At 59.5% G+C, this 22,369-nt stretch overlaps 2 protein-coding genes across 3 annotated transcripts; both read right to left on the reverse strand.

The window, feature by feature from the left end:
* Positions 1 to 704: 704 nt before the first annotated feature.
* On the reverse strand, positions 705 to 3,533 carry OSM (oncostatin M). Its single transcript, XM_037511515.1, has 3 exons — positions 3,500 to 3,533; positions 1,855 to 1,988; positions 705 to 1,244 (listed from the first exon to the last, which is right to left on the reverse strand). Exons 1-3 carry the CDS (start codon positions 3,531 to 3,533, stop codon positions 705 to 707), a joined length of 708 nt encoding a protein of 235 aa, XP_037367412.1.
* A 10,858-nt stretch (positions 3,534 to 14,391) lies between these two features.
* On the reverse strand, positions 14,392 to 20,138 carry CASTOR1 (cytosolic arginine sensor for mTORC1 subunit 1). 2 transcript variants are annotated; one of them, XM_037510872.1, is made up of 9 exons: positions 19,991 to 20,138; positions 19,343 to 19,413; positions 17,985 to 18,172; positions 17,766 to 17,898; positions 17,380 to 17,503; positions 16,797 to 16,910; positions 16,550 to 16,632; positions 16,367 to 16,461; positions 14,392 to 16,220 (listed from the first exon to the last, which is right to left on the reverse strand). In XM_037510872.1, the coding sequence occupies exons 1-9, from the start codon at positions 20,101 to 20,103 to the stop codon at positions 16,152 to 16,154; spliced, it is 990 nt and encodes a 329-aa protein (XP_037366769.1). In that variant the 5' UTR covers positions 20,104 to 20,138; the 3' UTR covers positions 14,392 to 16,151. The 2 variants fall into 2 exon arrangements, with proteins under 2 accessions (XP_037366769.1, XP_037366768.1); XM_037510871.1 differs by having other exon boundaries at positions 17,380 to 17,506; positions 19,991 to 20,136.
* Between the last annotated feature and the right edge of the window lie 2,231 nt (positions 20,139 to 22,369).

The raw sequence follows: 22,369 nt of genomic DNA on the forward strand, positions 1-22,369 counted from the left end.
CTGATTTACAGAGGGAATTTGATATGCGCCCTGTTGCAGAACTCCAGCCACGCCAGACAGAGCGGACTTTATGCAGTCCCCAGCCCCCTCCATTCACAAAGAGAAAACTGAGGTCAGAGAGGTAAAGTGGCCTGCCCGAGGCCACATGTGAGTTAGGGGCCCAGCTGGGACCTGAGCCCCATTCCTTGGGTGCAACCCCTGCCCCAAGTCAGTGTCCTACTCGGACAGTCTGCCCCTGTCATAGCGGCCTAGAGTGAGGTCACCCAGACGTCCAGGTGTCTGGCCCCAGGCTGGCAGTGAGGCATAGAAGGCCAGCTCAGGCCTGACCTCCCCCTCAGAACCACGGCACCACGAAAGGAGGAAGTCTGGGGGCCACAGCCTGCAAGTCATGAGAGGGAAGGGCCGGCAGGCCTCCGGGGAGCGGAGGGGAGCAGTCTGGCCGTGAGTCAGCCTGTGTCATCAGACCCCTGAATCAATGGAAAGTTGGCCACACGTGGCCCAACCCTGACACCCCATTGGGACTGGCGAACTCAGGCCTAGGGACTACAACAGACTGGCCCTAGCCCCTAACTCTGAGGAGATGAAAGGGCCTGCGTGGCCCCCACCTGTTAAAGTGCTCTTCAAGGGTTGCAAATGGAGAGGAGCAGTTTGGAGACCCTGAGGAGGCGCCATCCTGTAGGACACCCTACAGGGGGGCGCTAAGGCTACCGGGGCAGCTGCATCCCGGGGACTGGTCTCTGTCCCTTCCTGGAGGGTTGCATCATCTGGGCCCCCTTCCGCAGGACTAGGTGGGGGCTGTGTCTCCGGTTTCGGCTGAGGCTCGGCCGCCACCCCCTGAAGACCTGCCCCACTGAGTGCATGAAGCGGTGGTAGCCACTCAGGAACCTGCAGCCCTCCAACTTGCGCTGAAAGGCGTCTGAGGTAGGGGTTGCCGATGGCAAGTCCAGCGGGCCTGCCTGAGTGGGCTTAGTGGCCTCTGAGGTGTCCGGGAACAGCTGGGCCATGCAGTGAATGTTGTTCCTGAATCCTCGGATGTTCAGCATGCCCATCCTCAAGAACTCGGCTTTGGGGAGACCCTGCTGTAAGGCCTTCAGTCTGTGTAGGATGTGGCCCAGCCTGGTGTCCAGGGTTTGCAGGAAGCTTTGCCTGCTGAGCCCCCACAGGGCATCCTCGCTCAGGAAGGCCCCAGGGTGCTCCTTACAGTGCTCTTGCAGTCCAGACACGTCCAGACCTTGGATGTGGATCTGGAGGGAAGGCAGGAGGGGATTTAGTGCTGGAGCACACGCGCACACGCACACACGTGCACGCACACACATACACACAGGCAAGTCTGCTCTGGTTGGTTTTGAAATGTTAGACCTCCTGCACCCTCCATCCAACCTTCCCATTGCACAGATGCAGAAACTGAGGCTGGAAAGGGGAGAGAACTTCCAGGTCACTCCAGACTGGGCCCGGGGCCCTGGGGAGGGGGTGGCCCCACAGCAGTGATTGCATTATGGGGAGAGTCAATGTGGGGGACTGCTTTGTTCACTGCCTCGTGCCAGGCACCTGAGCGAGGCGCGCAGGTGGCAGGTGTGCAGCAAGCATGCTGGACAAGAGGACGGAGGAGGCTACGAAGTGAGCATCACACTCCAGGCCCACTGAGCTGGAAAGGCTGGATTGGCTCCTTGGCATCTCAGGGCTAGGCCTGAAATGTTCCCCATGACTACAGAATAACTCAGGGGCTTGGTTCTCCCACCCACCCCTTTCTGACTGGGGTTGGGGGCTGAGAGCTGGGCCCAATCCTCCTAGGGCTCACTCTGCCCTGACCCTGCAGCTCGGAGACTCAGACGCCCCCAGGGGCCAGGCACTCACGTAGGGCTCCAGGAGCATGTTGCGGTTCTTCATGAAGTCGGCCTGGTGCTGGAGCTGCCTGAGGAGCTCGTGGTACTTGCCTGAGCAGCCACCCATGGCTGCCGCGCTCAGGAGCAGGAGTCTGAGGACCAGACCTGGGCCAGAGAAGGGGAGGGCGCGGTCATGTGACTTGCGGAGGAAGCCAGAGGAGGGGGCTTTCAGAGGGGAGGAGCTCGGGAGAACCTTAGAGGATGCAGCCCTGAGCCCCGGCTCTATGCCTCGAGGGTGGGCCTGGGCTGTGGTGTGCACAGGAGCGCCTGCTGGGCCGCTGTCCCCTCCCCAGTGGTCACTGCCCAGCACCTGAATCAGTGGCGTTGATGCCCCAAGTAGGCATTTGAGAGGCTGTGGGGCACCTGTGCCAACCGTGCTTCCAACCCAGGAGCTGCCCCAGAGGCTGGAGAAGCAGGAACGCTTGGCAAGACCTCTGGGTTCGGGGGTGGCTGCTGCCCCAGGCCCCTGGACCCCTTGTCGCAGACCCCAGCCTTCCATGCAGGCAGGCTCAAGAGGACTTTGGGGCGAACAGCCCAGGAGCAACCTGGCACCCCAGTTATGTCTGCGGAACAGGTGGGGGCTGCCTGGCCGTCCGGAGGTTCCCTCTGGGAAGACTAAGGGAGATCATCCAATCCAGGCCCCTTTCCACTGATAGGAAAACCAAGGCAAGGCCCCACCGGTCAGAACTCGGCCCTGAGCACCCACGCCTCCCTCTGCAGGTGCACCAGGGATGCCTGAACCCATTGGAAGGCCCTGGGGGGGCGGGCGCAGCTGCCAGTTGCCGCCTACCCCCCCCTCCCGCATCAGGCACCCGCAGTCACGTGGTCGGAAGGGGTCTGTGGCGCAATGGCCCGGAAGGCAGAGACACCATGTTCCCCCTTCGGTCCCTTGGGGAAGACGCTGCTGGGGAGGGTGGAGGGGCTGGGCGCCCAGGCAGTGACCACACAGCACCCCTCGCCGCCTCTCCAGGTATCTGCCGCCGGGCTTCAGAGGGGAACCCTTACGAGCCTGAGGGTGTCTGGTGGGGGTGCATCCCGGTCTGGGTTTCTGTCAGGCTCGGGGGAGCAGCCGGCAGCGCACAGGTGCTGTGCCCCGTCCACCCTAGCTTGGTGAGATTGAGGGCTCTGGCTGAGGTCACGTGGCTCCGTGTGCCTGCCACCCTGTGGGTGTGGCTAAGTGTGCTGTGTGATTGTGTGGGTGCTGGGGTCCCCGCGCCTATCCATCCCAGACCCTGCGAGTCGGGGCGAGGAGGGCCCGCAGCTCCTCCAGACATTGCACCATTTTCCTGCTCAGCTTCCTCCTCAGGCCCGCGCATCTACCTTCCTCCTCCTGCCCCAGCCTCTCGCCCAACCCCTCACTCCCTGACTCCCAGAGCTGCCTCTCTATCACCTCCCCCTGGAAGCCCTCCTGGGATACCCCGTCTTCAGCCTGTGAAGATGCCAGGTTCTCCGTGGAGCACTCTCTTGGCCTGTCCTCCTGGTTCTTTCCCCTTTTCAGCATCCTTCGGCCCAGTGCCTGCCCTCCACAGCTCCGGCGGACAGAAGGTAGTCCTGCTCCCCGCCGGCGCCCGAGGGCACAGCAAGCAAGTGCTGGTGGAGAGGAAGGAAGTACTTACTGAGCAGCGTCCTCCAAGTAAGTTGTGCCCACATGCTGGGTGCCCGAGCTCCGGCCCGCGCCTACTCGGGGTGACACCTCCCGGCTGGGAGCCCTGCGGGCTGGCAGCCACTTTATGCCCAGGGCGATTGGCCAACACCTCGTGAGGTGGGTGGGGAGGGGGAGGGGGAGGGGGAGGGCAGGCCTTCTGGGAACATGACCCCAAAAACCAAAGTCTCTAAGGCGGCCAATGGGCGCCTGGCTCTGGCATGCCTGCTCCTCCTCCTGTTTTCTTCGAATTCATTCTTCGAGGTCAGCCCCACGCCCAAAGATGATGCAAACCGCAGCCTCAGCTCTCCTGAGTGAAGAGGGCGTAAGGGGGTCTGTGCGCTCTGCAGGGGGCTGTGCCCAGGGTCGAGATGAGAGTCTGCCAGAGGGGCCCCTGGGGGACCCCCAGGCCAGTCTGGGACCCCACACAAGCCACTGCGGTTTGGGACTGATAGGAGCAAGACATCTTCCTTTTTGAGTGCCCTTCCCGCCCTTCCACTGGGGCTGTTGGCACATCTGTGAGCAAAACCACTGGGCTCTGGGCACAGAGCCAGACCTAGGCCGGCAGCCCTGAGATTGTGATCTGGCCTCAGGACCTGCATCCCCTAGCTGGCTCCCTTTCCCCACCACGCACCCCCCACCCACAACCTGCTTTCTCCATCCCAGCCCATGGCTCACAGCGCTTCTCGGCAGACAGGGCTCTCTGGGGAGAATAGGTACTTGGGGTAAAAGAAGCAGATTAGGGTTCAAGCCTGTTGTTATGCTGTGTGACCTGAGGCAAGTTCCTTGACTTCTCTGGGCCTCAGCGGCCTGCCTGTGAGGAGGAGGAGGAGAGCATTTTCTGGCCCACCTCCCTGGTCTGCTACTGTCATGGACATAAAAGGCAAAAGTCCTCCGAAGGAAAAAGGAAAGATGAAAGTCTAATTCCAAGTACTGGCTGCTGGGGGGCGGGTTCAGGGGCAGACGTGATGGGGAAGCAATGAGCTCAGAGGGGAAGCCTGGGGGGGGGAGTCGCCTCAGTGACGGTTGAGTACCAGGTTTCACTTTCTCTGAAAGATAGTGATCGCAGAATCAGAGGCGCTCTCCTCACAGACCTGGCTGCCTGCATGAAGAGGCCCTAGAGATGGTGCCTCTCAACTCAACCTGCGGCTTCACCGAGGGGGTAAACTGAGGCCTGGGTGAGAACAGACAAGGGTGGGGAGAAGCTGTCCCCGGCCTGCAGGAAGTGTCCTCAGCCTGCACCCTCAGAAGTCCGGTGGGGAGAAGGGTCTCAGAGGCTCGAGAGCCCGGATAAGGCCCCTACAGAAGAGCCCTGGGCCCCTAGAGAGGAGCCTGGACAAGGAAATATGAGATGACTAGAAGGTGGGCCTGATGCCCTCCTGTCCATCCTGCCCGTGGTGGCCATCATGATCACCAAGGTTGTTCACATAGAGAGCTCTCCTCTCTGCAGACATGCCTCCATCTCTCATTTATTCATTCAACACCCTTGCTCTGTGCCAGCCACTCCGAGGTGCTGAGGATCTAGCAGTAGGCCAAACCAAACCCACCTCTATGTCCTGGAAACTCCTCTCGCCCTCCCCCACCCGCTCCCTGGCACCCAGCCTGGTGTTCACCACACTAAGCCCTATCACTCCCCCATCGCCACCCCCATGGACAGTTCTGGGTGCTCATCCTGAGAATCTCGCTTCTGCTAAATTTTTCATCCACAAGGCTGTTGCCTGGGGCCTGTGCCAAGGTGGAATCCTTCTTCATTTCACATCACTGATCTCATTTGGCAACAGCCTGGAAGGGAGAGCAGCTGGGCAGGGATACCTTGGTTTCCTTTAGTGAGAAACCTGAAGTTTAGAGAAGCTCAGGCCCAGGTCTGGGCAGGGAAACCAGTTCTGACCCGAGAGCTTCTAGCCTCTCTGACCGACGTCCACACTAGAGGGACAGCCACATCTCCTTCCCTTATTACCTCCCCACGGTCCACAGAGGCCTCTGAGGCCCAGGTTGGCAAGATCGCCATGCCTGGGAACAGCTAAAGAGAGTGGGGCCTTTCAGCAAGGACACCCTGATCTGAGAGGCCTTGCTCTGCTCATGTGGCCCATTGCGCCAGCACCAGGGATGAGGGCCCCCAAGGCAAGGCGGGCTAGATATTAGTCTGCTCGGGCTGCCATAATAAAATATCACAGACCAGGTGACTTAAACAACAGAAATTTATTTCCTCACAGTTATGGAGCTTGAAGACCGAGATCGAGGGGTGGGCAGGGTTGACTTCCTCCTGAACCTTCTCTCTTGGCCTGTGGATGGTCCTCCCGTGTCCGCGTCTCCTCTTCTGTTAAGGATACCAGTCACGTTGACATCATTTTGACTCTCGTTACCTTTCAAGACCTTATCTCCAAATGCAGCCACATTCTGAGGTACCGAGTTAGGTTTTCAACATACGAATTTGAGGAACACAATATGGCCCGTAACAACTTGCAAAAGGAGGGTGTGGCCAGAGGGTTGCAGAAGAGGGGGGGAGGACCCTGGAGTGTCCAGAGCTAGGTGCAAGGGGGCCGTGATACGCAGGACTGGGAGGGGCCCTAAGGTGAGGCGGCCGGCAGCCCATCCAAACGAAATGCGCGGGGAAGGTGCGTCAGCGTTTCTGGTGAGGTCAGTGCACAGTGACGTTCCTCTCCTCAGCAGGAAAAGCTTGCAACATGACCCAGCCAGTATAAATAGGCGCCCCGACCACAGGGCCCGGGCTGCCTCTCTTCCCGGGTCACGTCAGCCAGGTCCGCGTGATTCGGAGGGGAAGAGAGGACCAGCTTGGTTCCGCAGAACTGCTGCTTCCTCGCCTTTCCGGCCCACCCTCCGGCTGCGGGGCCCTACCCTTTAAATGCAAGGCCAAGACATGGGGTGGCCTAAGAGACAAGTCAGAATTGGAGGCAGGAGGCCACTGACTGAGTGGCGAGGCGGTGGCTGGATGGGAGGCACCGACCAATCGGCTCGCGAGTCCAGAGTTCCTGGCCCAGTCACATACCCATCCTGGGCCTCAGCTCCCCCTCTGTAGACTCCCGACCACAGACAACTTACCCATCAAGAAACAGTCAATTTAAATAATGGGAAAAGGCTGTGAAGAAGACCGACGACAACAAGTGCTGGAGAGGATGCAGAACAACGGGCCCTTGTGCTCGGGGAGTGGGCGCAGCCCATGTGCGCCCACTCAGTGGGGTGAATCCCCAAGGGGTGCAGCAGCGATGTCACACAATGAACTTTCACACCTACATGTACACCCAAGAGCACTGCAAACAGGTTCACACCAAAAGCTTCACTGGACTGTTCATAGGGTTTATTTACAGTGGCCAAAAATGAGAAGCCGCCCAAATGCCCACCCGCAGAAAGTGGCCCGTCCACACAGTGGACAACTACTCAGACAATGAATAGTGCTGAACACGCAGTGGGAATGAAGCTTGAAAACGTGACACCAAGTGCACGCAGCCGGTCACAAAGGGCCACGCAGTGCATTTGTCCATTGATACAAAGTGTCCACAGAGACAGAGCCAGGCACTGACGGGGGAGAGGTGGTAATGGGCATGGGATTCCTTTTGGGGTGATGGCTGCATGCCCCCGCGGCTGTCCTGGGTGCCACTACATCATGCACTTCTCCATATTGAATGATGGTACAAGAATGGCAGCTCGCTTTTTAAAAATACAGCAGCAAGCGCTGCCCCAGAGGATGGAAATGTAACTCAGTGGGCAACCCTCAGCGGCTGGCCCACAGCTGAAGTGCCACGAGCACCCACCAGACCTTGGGCAGACGTGCACATTTACTTATGTCATAGGGTGACTTTGAGGACAGTTGGGAAAGATAGTGTTACATAAACCCTGGGTGAGCAGGGATCCACCAGGGCACTCCCCGTGAGGTCAGGGAGGTCACCGGGCTGGGGGATCCTACCGCTGGAGCCCCGCCATGGAGTTCTTCTGGGGTCCGGTGCATCTTCAGGTGGGGGAAGCCATGTCTGCCCGAGCCTAGTGGCTCCTTCAAATTGGGTAACTGACCCCCCTTCCAAGGGCTTGACTACTATTCAGGGAAGTGCAGCAGAGGGAGGGAGTGGAAGAGGAGGAAGTTCTGTTTAAGAAGCTCCTATTGTCCACCTCACACTGACCATAGGTCCTCAGGCCAGGCCTGCTCTGAGGTGGGATGACCAGGAGGCCACGGTGTTGCTCTGCTGTCCACCTCTGGCTGGTCTGGACTAGCCCCACTGGCCACTGACCTTCCTCTCTGAGCCCAGGACTCTCTCTGTGAGATGAGGGAGCAGGAGAGGCGACCACAGAGGGCCCACAACCCTGTAGAGCCCCACAGGGCTCCTTAGTTGCTCTAAGCTCTGAAATGTTACACCACTAAAGTAAAATTTCCTGATCCAATTAAATAAGGATCAGGAAGTCCAGTGGAGCCCCGACTTTTCTCATGGTGACAACAGACAATTCCTATTTTGAAACAGCACATTCTTGCCAAAAATATTTTGGTGTCCCGGGCACAGGCAGTCCACCCAGAGGTAATGCTAGGCCACATTTTTGCCAAGCCCAGTTCCAAGTATTTCACGTGGGCCGGCTCATTGAGTCCTCAACTCATGGGGTTGCTATCATAGTTTCTGTCCTGTGTGTGTGTGGCGGGGGCGGGGGGGCTGGGTACTGAGGCCTGAGAGGAAGGGGACTTGGCAGAGGTCATGCAGCTGGGCAGGAGTGAAGCAAGTTTGAGCCTGGGCATCCCCGCTAGAGCCACGTGACTGACCAGCTCAGGGCTCAGCAGAATGGAGCGCCAAGATCCGCTCCCACAGGGGGTCTGCCTGGGGCAAGGCACTGGCCAGGGAGGGCCTGGCAGCAGAGATTGGTATTTCTGCAGGTCTGGAAAGATGCCAGTTTCATTGGCAGAAATGGAAAAAAGAGATGCTGCGAATTCCACCCCAGTAGGCTCTGGGGCAGAGCAAGTTTTGGTGGCCCTTCCTTCCCGTGGAGCTGCAGGACGAATTTCTGTTTATCATATCAAGGTAAACCGTTTTCTTGGTGTCTCCCCAAGAACAAGAAGGGAAAAGGCAAGAGAACCGCCTGAGGCATGGTGTGAGCTGGTCTCTGAGGACCTGCTCAGAGGGTGGCGGGTGTGGCTGGAAGTCAGCAGAGAAGGCAGGAGAGGAAGACAGGCAAGGAGGGGGCGGGAAACGGAATTATCTCAAAATGGCTCTGCTGCCATTGCAGCCCCTCTGAAGGAGCTTCTACCACACAGCCTGACCCCATCCTCTTCCTTAAAACACACCCCCGGCTTCCCCTTGCCATTGCAGTGTCATCCCTCGGCCACCAGGCCCTGCCCTCAGGACTGATGGAATGTTGTCTGAACATTCTAGCTACTGAACTGCCAAGCCGGCATGAAGGTGTGGTCCAAGTTTCACCTCTGCAGGGAAGCCCTCCCTGATCTTCCTCAACGGCCTCCTGTTCTCCCCACCCTGCCCCATGAGCCTCCTAGAGCACCACATATCCCTCTTCAGAGCACTCTTCAGAGCTGGAAACTTGAAACAACTGTCTGCCCAGTTGGACTATAAATTCTGGGGGGTTGTACATGGCGGGGGTGGCTCCCACTTCCTCTCCAGAGTGCAGCACAGGCCTCGGGTGTGGTAGGTGCTCAAGAGCTCCCCAGTGGGAAGACAGCTGCGTGGCAGACAGACGTGGCCTCTGGGAAAGGCTAGCTGCAGCCCCCGCACGTTCCCAGGCCGCGGCCAACGCGTCTGCAGCCGGGCCTCCAGAAGGGCGGGCCCACTCTGCTGCCAGGCGGCCTTTCCGACTCCCTGCCCTGCTCGCTTTCCCCAAGGAAACCAGAATCCTAGCACTGACAATACACGGAAGCACATGATCTCTTTTTGGGGAAGCCTGGATTTTAAAGACGCTGACTTTTTCCTTTATGATATTTTTTCTAAAGCAAATTCAAATTTTATTCTTTCAGCCGCTGCAGATTTCAACACTTTCCAGGAAAATGAGATGAAAAAAGAAAAAGCCAAGGCATTTCTCATGCTTCCTTTAAAGAATCCACTTCAGAAAAAATTCCACAGAAGCAGCACCTGACAGCCTGCCTCGGGAGGGGGCCATCTTCACAGAGGGGGCCACGGGCACCTTCTGCAAGAACGGACAAATCAACATCTCTTCAGCCCCTGTTCAGCCATATTTGAGGAACTTACACTATATGCAGGGACCAGGCCAGATATGGGGCTATGTTGGCAGGAACGACAAGGCCAGCAGGCGAGTGAATTAGCTTTGAATGCCTTTTGATAACCAAGGTTTTGAAGGCGAATTACACCAACAAGTCAACATTCAGCTTGACTTGGAGGGATCTGGAAGGCCTATTTGTCAGGCTGCCATTTCCTACCCCAGGCCACAGGAGAGGGGCCTGACCCTGGTGGTATCCCAGTTCCTAGCAGCGTACCCACATCCTGTGCAGGACCAATCAGAACCCTCACTCAAGACTGGGTCAGATCCAAGAGACAGGCCTCCCTCAGGTGGCAGGGGTTTCTGAGCAGTAGTGCCTATTCAGCACTTCAAAAGGCCACCTTCCTCAGGCCTCCCTGGTGGCCTGGGGGTTAAGTCTCAGCACTATCACTGCTACAGCCTGAGTTCGATCCCCGGCCAGGGAGCTACCCACATGGCACACCAGACCTCTCCTGTCTCACCCGCTGCTCCCCTCAGCAGTATGTTTCAGTGGATCCGCCTGTTCCCCTCCCCACTCTGTCTCTGGTGAATCCTCTCATCCCCAGCACCTCTGGCCTATACCCTAGTTCTTCTACGCAAAGAAAAAAAAGAAAAAAAGCCACACCTTCCTCAAGCCCATAAGGCAGGGGTGGGGGCCTGCCAAATGTGAAGAACATGACCAGTGCAGCCAGGGAAGCACAGTAATTTCCCCGAGCACCCCAGTCCTTGCAGAGTGCCAGGGCCAACCACAAGGCGTGTCTCAGCTACACAGGACATGATGCGAGTCTCTTGTCTGCTGGATGAGTTGGTTTCCCGGCACTCGCAGCGGGGAATCTTTCATCCTGCACAAGCATGAGGATGGGGGTAGGAGGGGTGGCAAGCATGGAGGAAGTGGGATGGGCTCAGTGCCTTCTCTTGGTGCCCGCGGCCCAGGCACAGCAAGTGCAGCAAGAGCTCAACAGAAAAGGCAACTGGAGAAAGATGCAGAAGCCTGAGACACAGAGGCAGGACTCACTGGCAGGGGTGCCAATCACAGGCCTGCAGGAAATGAGTAGGGACTGGCACTGTGCGTGACTTGCCTCTTCCCTCTCTTGTTTTTGGGGAGACACCAAAGAAATTGAGTGTTCACCTTGATATGGAAAAAAAAATCCTGCAAACAGAACTGGCAGATTGACCGAAGTACACTGCTGAGGGGAGCAGCAGGAGGGACAGGAGGGGTCTGCTGCGCCATGTGGGAGAAAAGCCACCAACACTTGCTCGGTCCGAGAGCCTGCTGTTAGCCATTCAACGGGTACAGTGCACGACAGGCAGGGGCCAGATCACCACATCCACAAAACAAGCATGTCAGGAAGAGAAGCAGCACAACTTGGCATTAAACACAAATCCTGAGCACCCCCCCCCCCAGTTACTAAGGCAGAGCTTAATAGCCAGCAGGTTGGAACAACCCAAATATCCATCAACAGATAATGGAGAAAGGAATGCTATTCAGCCCTAAAAAGGAATGTAGTTGACACCCGCTACCTCAAGACAGTTTGCGTGATGCCAGAAGTCATAAGGATTCCATGGATATGAAATGTCCAGAATAGGCTGACCCATGGAAGGCAGGTTGGTGGTCACCAGGGGCTGGAAGGAGGGGGGTGGGGAGGGGCATTCCATTATTGAAATTCTACCTTAAAAATGTTTTTTTAAAAAGATTTATTTTTTTAATTTATGCATATAAGAGCGGGGGTACAGGCCAGAGGTATGGGGGTGAGAGGATCCACCAGAGACAGTGGGGAACAGAACTGGCAGATTGACCAAAGTACACTGCTGCGGGGAGCAGTGGGCGAGACAGGAGAGGTCTGCTGCGCCATGTGGGTTGCTCCCTGGCAGGCTGGGGATAAACTCATGCTGTGGAGGCTGCGGACAGCCTCGCAGGCCAGGTCTTAACCTCCTGCGCCACCAGGGAGGCCCCTAAAAAATGTTTTTAAAGGCAGAGCTTAAAGACACAGCAACCCCAGGAAAACCAAGAGGTGGGACAGCAGTGAATCAGCTGCAAAGAGGCAGGAACACGGCAGACCCCCCCCCCTCGACCCTCTGGTGTTACTGCCTGGACAGCTTGTGTCCCGGGCTCTTCTGTAGACTAGAACAGACTCACTTCATCTTAAAGGGCCAGCTCAGGGCAGGGCCCAGAGACACTCCTGGCTTTGGGAGAGAGCAAGCACAGGGCCTAGGGTGGCCAGGAGAGCTGGAGCAGGTGGGTCTCCAAGGCCGATCTCTGAGCAAGGGGCGCTGCTAAAGCTTAGTGACTGAGGGACATGCTAGGGTTGTGCTGGGAACACGTGCCAGCACAGCCACATAAGAGGGAGGCCAGTGGGAAGTCTGGGGCAGCAATAGAAGAGGACAAGCCTGGACTGATTCAGGGCCTTGGGAAGTGTGCAGAGGACTTGGGGGGCAGGGGTGGATCTGTCATGGCAGGGAGCCCAAGCTGAGGGGCTCATGCCGATGGGACAGAAAGCAGGAATGAGCTTGCTTCGGGCTGCAGACAGAAGAGGAGGCACAGAGGAGAGGGTGAAGAGGGAGGCGACCAGAGAGGCTGAGGCTAGAACAGCTGGGTGGAGGGTTGGGGTTGGGTGGGGGCCCAGCACAGCCCCACTCCTCTGGCGACTGCAGGGGAGCAGCCTTCTGAGGTCAGGGAGAGGCAGGGAGGCATGAGGAGATGTGGTCTGGGGAAGCAAAGTGGACAGGACGATACGCAGCAGTACACGAGTGAGCACAAAAACGCACAAGATGAAGCGGCACACACACACACACGCAAAACCACTGAGTCACAGACCTGCAGAAATGCACATTTCAGATGCTTCCGGGGGCACGGGGCACAGATGCACATTCCAGGCAGACACATGGCGGCCGGAGATCAGGCACAGCTGACATTCATGCATAACCGCGTGTACTTACAGTCAGAAATATCCAGACCCAGAGGCACAGGTACGCACTCAGGCACAATGACACAGTGGAGACAGACACACATTCTCTCCAACCAAAATACACCTGTCTGCAGAGAGCCCGCATTGAGAGCTGCCGCCCTGCGCACAGACCCTTGGGGCACACGGACATGCATGCCACCCAAACGTGTGGACCTCCCAGGAAAGGAAGCTCTGGGCGCTTGTCTGGGCAGCCTTGACTCTGGAACCCTAGCACCAGGGCCCGCCTGGGAAAGTGAGACACAAACCACGGCCATTGCTCAATGCTCCATCCGGCCCAGCCCAGGGTCAGGGAGGAGCCAGGCCCAGGCCTCGCGTGCCTGCCCACGCACTCGTTGCCACCGGCAGCAGACACCCAGCCACCGACGCAGACAGCTGGGATTGCAAGGGCCCTTGCAAAATCATCTCCATCCCTCAGGGTTCAGCTGAAGTGTCCTTGCCCCCAGGGGAAGTTCCCCAGACTCCTGTGGGTACCGTTAACCTTCTTGAATTCTGCCTCGGCCATGTCCAGCTGTGTGGCCTTGGGCAAGGCACTTCACCTCTCTGTGCCCCCTTCCCTTGCGTAAACAGGGGGCTGAAAGCCTGTGCTGAACACACAAATGAATGGCGCCCCCCACCCCCCCCATGCACAGAAGCGGCAGCAGCTTCCCTGTGCCCCGCCCGCTGCAGACTGCCCTCTGCCCCTCGTGCCCCCTGCCCGGCCCCCTCCCCCAGGAAAGAACCGGGGGCCAGGTGGGACACGGACAGCACACCGATTACTGCCCCCGAGACCAGCTTTGGAGCTCGGAGCAAGATGGGACCACATGGCCTTGCCCAGCAGGGGTGGGAATGAAGTTTTGCTCAGAAATCTTCAAGGAGGACTTAAAAGAGATCACTTCCTCTGCACGGGCATGGAGATCAGAGGGCAGAGGAAATGAGCTGGCTCGCTCACCTCCAGCCTCATGCTACCCAAGGGCCCCCGAACCCGTCTATATCCTGCCAGTGCTTGCCAGACGGCGTGCTGGTGGCCAGGGCCGAGAGCACCTTCACATTCCCCTGAGGGCCGGGGGCAGGGGCCCCCGAGACACAGGCCTCCATCTTGATGAGGACGAGCACCCGGGCTGAGGTCCAGGACTCAAGCCTGCGACTCGGAAGTTGCTGCGTTGATGCGTGCGCGGGTCTCCCTGGGTTGAGGGCAAGGGCCGGGCCGAGCAGACTGACTGATGTTTGCCCTGGGACCCTCCGGGTCCTGGGAGGGACAAAGGGCGGCTCTGTGAGCCTTCACTTCGGTGTGGGACCGCTGAGGGCACCCAGAACACCAGCCCCGCCTGAGCTGTAGAGCCACCTCCCCTCGGCTGTGCCCCCCAGGCACCTCCCCAGCCCTGGGTCCCTGACCTTGGTGGGGTCTCCGTCCCCCTGGCTCTCCCTCTGTAACCCACCGAAGACCAAGAGCTGGCCCAGCGACTCCCAGGGACCCTAAAGTCTAAGGAGCTAAAACCCTCCACACAGACAGGCCAACATGTGGCCGAGACACAGGCTGTCATGCTGGCCTCGAGGCCTGGGTCTGAGGCAGGCTAGCTCACGGGGGTGAGCCTGCAGCCCCCCACCCAGGCCAATCCTAGGACAGCCCCAAGAAAGACCCAATGCCAGGTCAGGACCTGGTTTGAGGGAACAGGTAGGGCACTTGGAGTCAGGGTGACAGAAACACCCAAATCAGGCAGTGAGTCACACGCAGGTGGACAGAAACCTCCCCCCACACCAACCCCAGAAGCTCTCTGGCTGCAGGTCAGACACCCCAATAATTTGGGTTCTAGAGTCCTCACCTCAAGCCTAGGACATGTCTCAAGTCAGGGCTGAGAGGAGGTCCTCCAGGCACAGGAGCCAGGACTCCCCCTTGTAAGACAAACTACTAAAGAAATGGCCCCTGCCAGGGCCAAGGCACAGGGTCCTGAAGGAGCTGGCGTCTAGGTCTCCATGCACACGGGGAAACTGAGGCCAAGGGGAAGGGACTGGCCCAGGGTCCCCAACTGCTCACTCACCAAGCCGGGCATCGCTCTCTGTTCCTCTGATCTGACGCCCTCAGGTTCCCAGGGGCAGGGTGGGCGCACTGCCAGATGCCTGGCCCTTGTTCTGACTTTTCTGGGGAGGCACCTCGACCGCTGAGTACGCCGAAGTCACACCCTTCTTCTCTTCCTGAGTGAGGGCGTGTCTGGGCTGAGGGCACCTGATAACCTTCTTGGCGCATCTGTGGGGCACCATCGGGCCTCAGCGGAATCCCAGGCTCATGGAGTGGGGAGGCAGCCCCTCCATAACAGGAAAAACCAGGCCCCGATGTGCTGAGCCTCTAGTCCAGGCGAGCAGCCATGAAGGGCACAAAGGGCCCCATGAGGCTTCCAGACGCGTCCTATTCTCCTGGCCAGGAGAAGCCCAGTGAACAGACTCCCGGGTCTCCACTCTGCTGCTTCTCCTACCTCTGCTCAGGAGCGTCCTGGTGGCAAGACCTGGGCTGATCGAGCAGAGCAGCAGGGACTCCCCTGAGGGACAGCCAGAATGAAGGTGTGGTCCAACGGAAAGCAGGGATAGCCTAGAGGAGAGCGACTTTGGGGCCCTCCTAGAGGGGATTTTGAAACAAGTTAGCCAGACCTCAGGTGGCCGGGAAGGCCCGGGGACCCCCAGGCAGGAGGGTCTGGAAGTCTCCATATTGAGAATCTTCTGGGCCATTCTGGAAACAGTAAGGAATGAAGATGATCATGGGCTTCAGAGCCAGGAAGACCGAGATGAGAATCACATGACCTTGGCTAAGTCACTTCAATTCTCAAAGTTTTAATTCCTCGCATGGTCAACAGTGGCAGTTTCCCTGAAGTAAGAACTGAGTGAGGTAATACCCCAGCCTCAAGCCAGCGAGACAGGGAGAACCCAGAACATCAGACAGAGGGGTCCTGAGGAGCAGCAGAGCAGTCGTAGCCAAGGCACAGACAATCCCCAGGTACCACAGTCCAGCCCCATCACTACAAGCTCTTTAATAAGTCAATAAAAAAGGGAGAGATGTAGAAACATTCTTCTTGGAGGCCCCGGGGGGAAGGCACTGTCAGAACCCACCTGGCCAGGAAAGGCACCCCAGCCAGAGGCAGAACGGAGATCTGGGCCTGTCCAGAAGGCAGCTGGCCCAGGATGCTGGGGGGTGGGGGGGAGGGGTTGCTCCGACCTTGGGCAGGGAATGTGCAAACGCCCAGGCCGTGCAGGGAGTGATGGGTTGGGGGCTTCCTGGCAGGAAGCCCGAGCACCATGTTCCCCTGCCTGGGCAGACACGCATGTCCACATGACAGCCGGTGCCTGCACACAGCTTATACACAGAGCAGAACAAGAGGTCCCCTGGCAGGAACAGGAGACGGAGTAGGGGGCTTCATCCCAGAGCTTGAGGAAATAGCTTAGAGAAGTCTCTGGAAGCCTCGGGGCAAAGGGGAGAGCTGACATTCTCCGTGGGCTTCAGGGGCCCAGGCCTTCCTGCCGTCGCTGGAGCACCTCAATGACGCTGCTGATACCATCCTCGGGCACCTGCGGCAGGCGGGCAGAGGAGGGGTCAGGGTTGAAGCTGGTCAGGGGTCCCCAATGTCTAACCCAACGGGGACTACTTCCTGTCCCCCCCAACTTCCTGGGCCTCAGTTCCCTGCAGAAGCCCCCACCCAGTCCATGGTGCTCACCAAGGCGTGGTCAAAGTTGAAGGTGCTGATGTAGTAAGCAGAAATGTCCGCCGCAGCCAGAGGGCCAGCAATCTGGGCCACAATCCCACATTCATCTGAGGGTTGAGGAAGGGTCCATGTGGATCACCCTGGTCCCCCAGGAGGCCCTCCCCAAGCCCCCAGCACACAAGTAGCAGCCCTCACCAAAGCCCAGGGGCTGTCCACCGATGCGCACCATCCTCCATAGCTCCCCGGAGGAGCTGGTCAGTAGGAGGTCACTGGGGAACCTGGGGAAGCAGCGGGCAGTGGGGCAGTGGGCAGGGCACTCACATCCCCTCTCTGCCCCATGGTGAGCCCGTGGGGCAGGTGAACCAGGTGGCCTCAGAGTCTGACGCTCCCTCCCCGGGGCTGGCTTGGGGTCTACGGCTCACCCAGTGTCAGGGGCACATACTTTTTTTGTGTCTCAGCGTCCATGACGATGGAGATGTAGCCCTCAATGAGGGAAAAGGCAAAGAATGTGATGGAGCTGGATCCGGGACTGCCAGGGGCTGCCTCCTTGGGTGCACTGGGAAGGAACAGAAGGCTCAGGGGCGCTGCCACACACCCTGCCAATTCCATCTCTTCCCAGCAAGCCTCTAGGAGCCTGGGAAGGGGTTGGCATGGGGAGCCCTGGGCAGGTCCCCCTATCTCTGGGCTGGGTCCTTCCTTCCCTGTCCAAGGACCTTGATCTCCTAACGATATTGGTGGGGTGGGGAAGGACGATGAGCCCTGGCTGTGAAGACACAGAACCCGAGGGCTGGAGAGCCTGACCAGAGCACGGCTCTGCCCAACACCACAGGAGGGGACTTCAGTCGCTGCCTCCGGAGGGCTGAGGGAGTGTCCACGTGGATCACCCTGGTCCCCCAACGTCAGTGAAGGGCACATGGGCCACAGAACAGAGCACAGCTGCAGAACCAAGAGATGGACAGGAGATGATAGGACAGGAGCACAGGGAGCAATGACAGGAGGACAAAGAGACGAAGAACAAAGCCCACCTGTGCGAATAGAAGAGGACATCGATGAGGGTAGTGGCAATGGCTGGCAGGGTCTCAGGGTCCAGTGTGAGAACACAGAATCGGTTCTGTGGGCTCTGGATGGGATGCACAGTGGGGCTGGGCCCTACTGAGGAAGAACCAGGCTAAGACAGTCAAGTGTGCTCATGGGCTGGAGCGACCCCTGGTGGCTGGTGAGGGCAAGGCCTGGGCTGGGTAGAGTCAAGCTTCCCGGAAACCCACCTCCCACCTCGCTTCCCACACCATCCTGTATGAGCGATCAGCGAGTCTCCTCACACCCACAGGCCCGCCAGTACAAGGGAAGGCCCCTGTGGGAGGAGGAGCCTCTACCCAGGTTTGGATGCCAGAGGGATGTGAGAGGCCCTCACCATGCTGGGTCCGGGGAAAGCCATTGCTGGAATCATCCCTGGCAACAGGCACAGGCTCCCCGCCCACCTCTCGGTAAATGTGGAACTCCTGGGCCAGAGTGTGGATCACCACAGACAGGTCCTGCTCCCGCACCTGCACCACAGGGAGATGACACATCATATGAGTCTCCAGGGCCCCGGGCCCACCCTACCCTGCACTGGTGCCTGTGGGACACTCACCAGGATGAAGTCTGTCTGGTAAGTGGACAGCATCAGCACAGATACATGGTGCTCGGCCAGTGGTGTGATGACTGAGCGAGCGATCTTGGTGACCCCAGCAGCCTGCACCACTGCCCCACTGTGGGACGACACGTTCAGCACCAGCCACGTGGCTTCGGCCACTTGCAGGAATTCTGATGGGGGCAGCTCTGTGGGCGGGGAGCACATGCCCAGTCAGGGACTGGAGGCCTGGTCCCTGGCCCTCAGTTTCCCTGTCTGTGCCTTGGAGGGCTCTTCCAAGGTAAAGGCAGGTCTGAGGCTGTCTCCTTCCCCCAAGTTCTGCTCCCAAGACCTGTGTGTATGCAAGGACTAGAAAGTGCTTTAGGCATTAGTCTTTGAAGGATTGAAACCTACCAGTTAAGATCGAAGTTCAATATTCAAACAGAATCTTTGCCAAACCCAGCTTTGCCATTATTTGCTGTTGACCTGGGGCAAGGGATTTAACTACTTGGAATCTGATTCCTCAACTGTCAAAAGGAATGACAGCAAGCGCCTCTTGACAGTGTTCAGTTACCAGCGGCTTTACACAAGGAAGTAACAGCAGGGGGCGCTAACAGATCAGGTTGGCTGGGGGATGCCCTTCCCCCTTAACCAACCCAGACCTTCCTGCAGTACAAACAGGGAAACTAAGGCCTGACTGGAGCAGCAAGTTGGGGGTGGGCCAAGCTCCAGTTGGCTGCCCTGAGATTCTAGGCCTGTGTGGATGGGTCAGGCTGTCAGGAATAGGAGCCAGATGTCATTTCCAGGGACCAGACTGGCATCTAGTCCGGAGCACAGGCCAGGGCTGGGGTAGCTGCTGATTGCTCAAGCATAGCCAAGAGGCCCCCAAGAACCCTGCCCTGGGCTGGCTGCCTGCTTCTGCATTCTTTCTCCAACCCTCAGACTCCTGGAGTTCCCAGGCCAGCTGCAGAGGGGGTTGCCCTCAGCAGCAAGAGTAGTCCGGGGGAAAGAGTGGCCAGGGGGTTCTAACAGCCATAGCAACCCCTGATTCGTGCCCTTGACTGAGGCCCTGCGGGTGGCCTAAGGCTGCTAAGCGCTGTTCGCACGTAGCCCTGTTGACGAAGGGCTCATGGGATCCTATTAGCTCAGAACCATCAGCTGTACCCATTTCACATAAGGGGAAACAAACTGCTCAGAGGGGGGAAGTGACTGGCTCGAGGGCACACAGCCAGCAGCCGAGCGCCGAGTTCCAGCCCCGCTCCATCTGCCTGCAAGGCCGGAGCTCCCGGGGCCGTGGTCTCCGCCGCACCTAGCAAGAACCCCCAAGAGGAGAGCGTGGCAAACCTCCCCCTACACCCCCTCCTCAGCCCAGCCCCCACCTTTGAAGCCCTCCTCGTCCACCATGAGCGTGTAATCCTCGGGGGTCTCCGTCAGGCTGAAGAACTTGCACCTGGGTGGGGTGGGGGCATCTTCAGCCTGGGCAGGGCGGAGGGGGCGGGTGGGCTTCGCTCCTTTCGCCCGGAAAGACCCCCTGCCGGGCGCCTTCCAGCCCCCCCACCCCAAGCCTCAGTTTTCCCCGCAGGGCAGTGGCGTGCGGGCCCATCTCCGAGCCGCGGACCGTGCTCCGCCTGCTCACCTCCGCCGGAGCCCCCCGCCCCTCCATTCCGGGAGGGAGGAGAGGCTCACCTGGGCAACAGGCCCAGGGGCGTTAACCCTGAGCCCCCGGCGCCAGCCTCCGGCGGGGGCGCGTGAAGGCAGCGCCCTCCACCCGGGCCGCCATGGCCGCGCCCGAGCCCACCCGGAGCCGAGGACTGCCGGCCCGGCGGGCGCGGTGCCCGAGTGGCCCTGGGAGGGGGCGCGGGGCCGGACCGGCGGCGGCCCCGGGGAGGGCAGGCCCGGGCCCGGGGGGGGGCGGAGAGGGAGGGCCCGCCCGCCCGGCCGCCCCGCGCGGATCCCCGTCCCCCGACCCTGACCCGGAGCCTCGGCGGCGCCCACCCCCGCCCGCGCCCCCGAACCCGAGCGCGCACCGGCTGCGGCGGGGCAGGAAGAGCAGCTTGATGAGCGGGTGGGTGTAGAGCCAGAGACCGGGGCGGGCGAGACTCAGCACCCGCACCCGGTGCTCGAGGATGTGCAGCTCCATCGCGGCGAGCCCGCCCGACCCTCGCCTGCCAGACCCAGGCCGCCGGGGGCGGGGCGGCGGGGCGGGGCCGGGGCTTAAAGGGGACGCGGCGCCGCCGGGCCCACGCCGCCCGCTGCGCCGCGGACCCGCCCCGTCCCGCGCCGAGTCCCGCTCCCTGGCGGCCCCGCCCGGCGGGGCCTCTCCAGGGCGGCCGCGCCTCCTCCCGGCACCGAAGCGGTGCACGCTCCTTCCCAGCCGCCGCGCTCCGCCCCGCTGGCTCCGCCCCCCTGGCGGGGCTCCCGCTTCGCCCATTCACGGCACCGCCGGAGTCCTCCAGGTCCCGCCCTTGCCGCGCCCCCTCCCCGGGCTCCGCCCTTTCCGTAGGGCGTCGGCCGCGTGCGGGAGGCCAGAGCTGGTGTTTGTCCTTCCACCTCCCGCGTGGGGTGTTTGCTTGCGGGCATTGAAGGTTGGAAGGGCCGCTGGGCAATCGGGGCACCTGGTGCCCGAAGGGCTAAGGGTCCACTGTGCAGACTGGGGGACCCCGTTAGTGCTTTCAACACATTGCCCCAGGCCCTTCTCCCTCCTTCCGCTCCATGCTCTGCGAGGGGTAGGACCACCAGAGCTGACTGGGGTGGTGGGGAGAAAAGTGCTTGTCCCCCAGCAGGGGCTGCCCAGGATCGGTACAAACCCCCTTGCTTTATGAACCCAGCAAATTGCTTGACAGGGTGAAGCCTGGCCTGGGTGGGGTGGCCCCCAGCCACCACCCCCGTAAGTGCTTGAACCAGGAATGACCAAGGCTCAGACTTTGGGGCATACAGGCCCAAGCATCTGGGGCTCACTGGGTACTGAGAATTTGGCCCTGCCCAAACCTGCAGCAGGTCGCAGTTGCTCAGAGCACGTTTAAACGGTTAAGAGAGGCCCCCTGAACTGGCAAACGGCCCAGATCTGAGGCTTGTTAGGGCCAGTTTACACTCATTTTGAGGTTAGAAATGGGTTCTGTTCAGGCCTCCTCGGGTCCAAGACCCCCCCAAGGTTAAGCAGGCATTCTACATCTAGGGTCAAGCATGCTTAGGGGTGGGGGTTGGGGGGTGGCGCTTCTCTGACCAGAGCATCCTCAGGCTTCAGGTCTGAGACCCTGAACCATGCAAGTTAGAGCAGGCCTCAGGCCTGATGGGGATCCAGTAGGCCTACATAGGCCTGCAGCCTGCTCAGAATTCTCCACTGTGGACAGATGAAAGCAGGACAGTTTTCCTTCCCTGACCCTCTGGCCTAGTGGTCTCTAGTGGAGCACTGGGAAGTCACCACATCCTGGCCTATCATACCCTGCAGGGTGGGTGGGGGAGCCCATGTCTTCAAAGGCTAGCCCCTCACTTCATTGCTATCAGGTACAGATGAGGTGGGAAGCCACAGGGGTGAGGGGACGGGAGGCAGAAAGTGGATGACCTGCCCTATAAGCTTGTGTGACCCTTGATCTCCCCAGGCCTCAGTATCCCCAGCTGTACCAGGCCAAGAGGTTCTAGGCCGAGGCCCTGGGATGCCTGAAAGCTCCCTGGGAGGCTCTATTCCTCCCTTTCCTACCCCCTCCCCCACAGCCCAGTGAAGTTTGATAGCCTGCCAGGAACAGTGCTATTGTTTGACTGGAAAAGCTGCTTCCTCAGCAGAGGGGGGGGGGGGGGGGAGGGGCCTTTCCCAGGGACACCCTGTTCTCACCCTCGCCAATCATCAGGTTATGACCATAAGCGTCTGCCCAGGCCCTCAATGGCAGAAACAGGTCATCTGGCACCCTGGAGAAGTAGCTGAGGGGCTCCGGGTGCAAATCTGGATCAACTTCATCTTTCCCACTCAGATCCTCTGTTTCCTCATCTGTAAAATGGGGATAACAGTAAAGCCTACCTGATCAGGTACATGAGACCACCAGTCCAGCCTAGTACATGCTAAGTGCTCAGTTAATGGCAGGAGCCTTTTACCAGATACCCAGCCATCTCCCCTAACCCCTCTGCCTCTGATGGAGGCCCAGGTTGAGCATGTAAGGATGTTCATGGTCCTCCCACCTGGCCCCAGCACCCATCCTGGTATGAGCACTTAGAAGCTTAGCGGGATCCAAAGTGGCATCCAGGTCAGGCCTTGGAAAAGGGAGACTCTGCAAGCATCTCCTTAACAAGCCCTTTCCTTCAGGGATGGGTAGGGATCAAGGCCTGGAGAGCAGGCCCAGCTCAGCCCCCAAACTGGACTCCCATCCCGGTATTGCTTATCTGTGGCAGATGGTGGACATGGGGCTGAGGGGGTG

Source organism: Talpa occidentalis, unplaced genomic scaffold, assembly GCF_014898055.3.
Source record: "Talpa occidentalis isolate TD23 unplaced genomic scaffold, MPIMG_talOcc4v2.1 talOcc4.14, whole genome shotgun sequence".
NCBI lineage: Eukaryota > Metazoa > Chordata > Mammalia > Eulipotyphla > Talpidae > Talpa > Talpa occidentalis.

What these genes read in the sequence shown, in the direction of transcription:
- CASTOR1 (XM_037510871.1), bottom strand. Translation starts at nt 20,103, where the DNA reads ATGGAGCTGCACATCCTCGAGCACCGGGTGCGGGTGCTGAGTCTCGCC. An exon ending in TTCCTGCCCCGCCGCAGCCG is followed by an intron (nt 19,414 to 19,990) that starts GTGCGCGCTCGG and finishes CACCCCACCCAG; the next exon opens with GTGCAAGTTCTTCAGCCTGA. An exon ending in GACGCTGAGACACAAAAAAA is followed by an intron (nt 16,633 to 16,796) that starts GTATGTGCCCCT and finishes CTGCTTCCCCAG; the next exon opens with GTTCCCCAGTGACCTCCTAC.
- OSM (XM_037511515.1), bottom strand. Translation starts at nt 3,533, where the DNA reads ATGTGGGCACAACTTACTTGGAGGACGCTGCTCA. An exon ending in TACTTGGAGGACGCTGCTCA is followed by an intron (nt 1,989 to 3,499) that starts GTAAGTACTTCC and finishes TCTCTGGCCCAG; the next exon opens with GTCTGGTCCTCAGACTCCTG. An exon ending in ACATGCTCCTGGAGCCCTAC is followed by an intron (nt 1,245 to 1,854) that starts GTGAGTGCCTGG and finishes CCTTCCCTCCAG; the next exon opens with ATCCACATCCAAGGTCTGGA.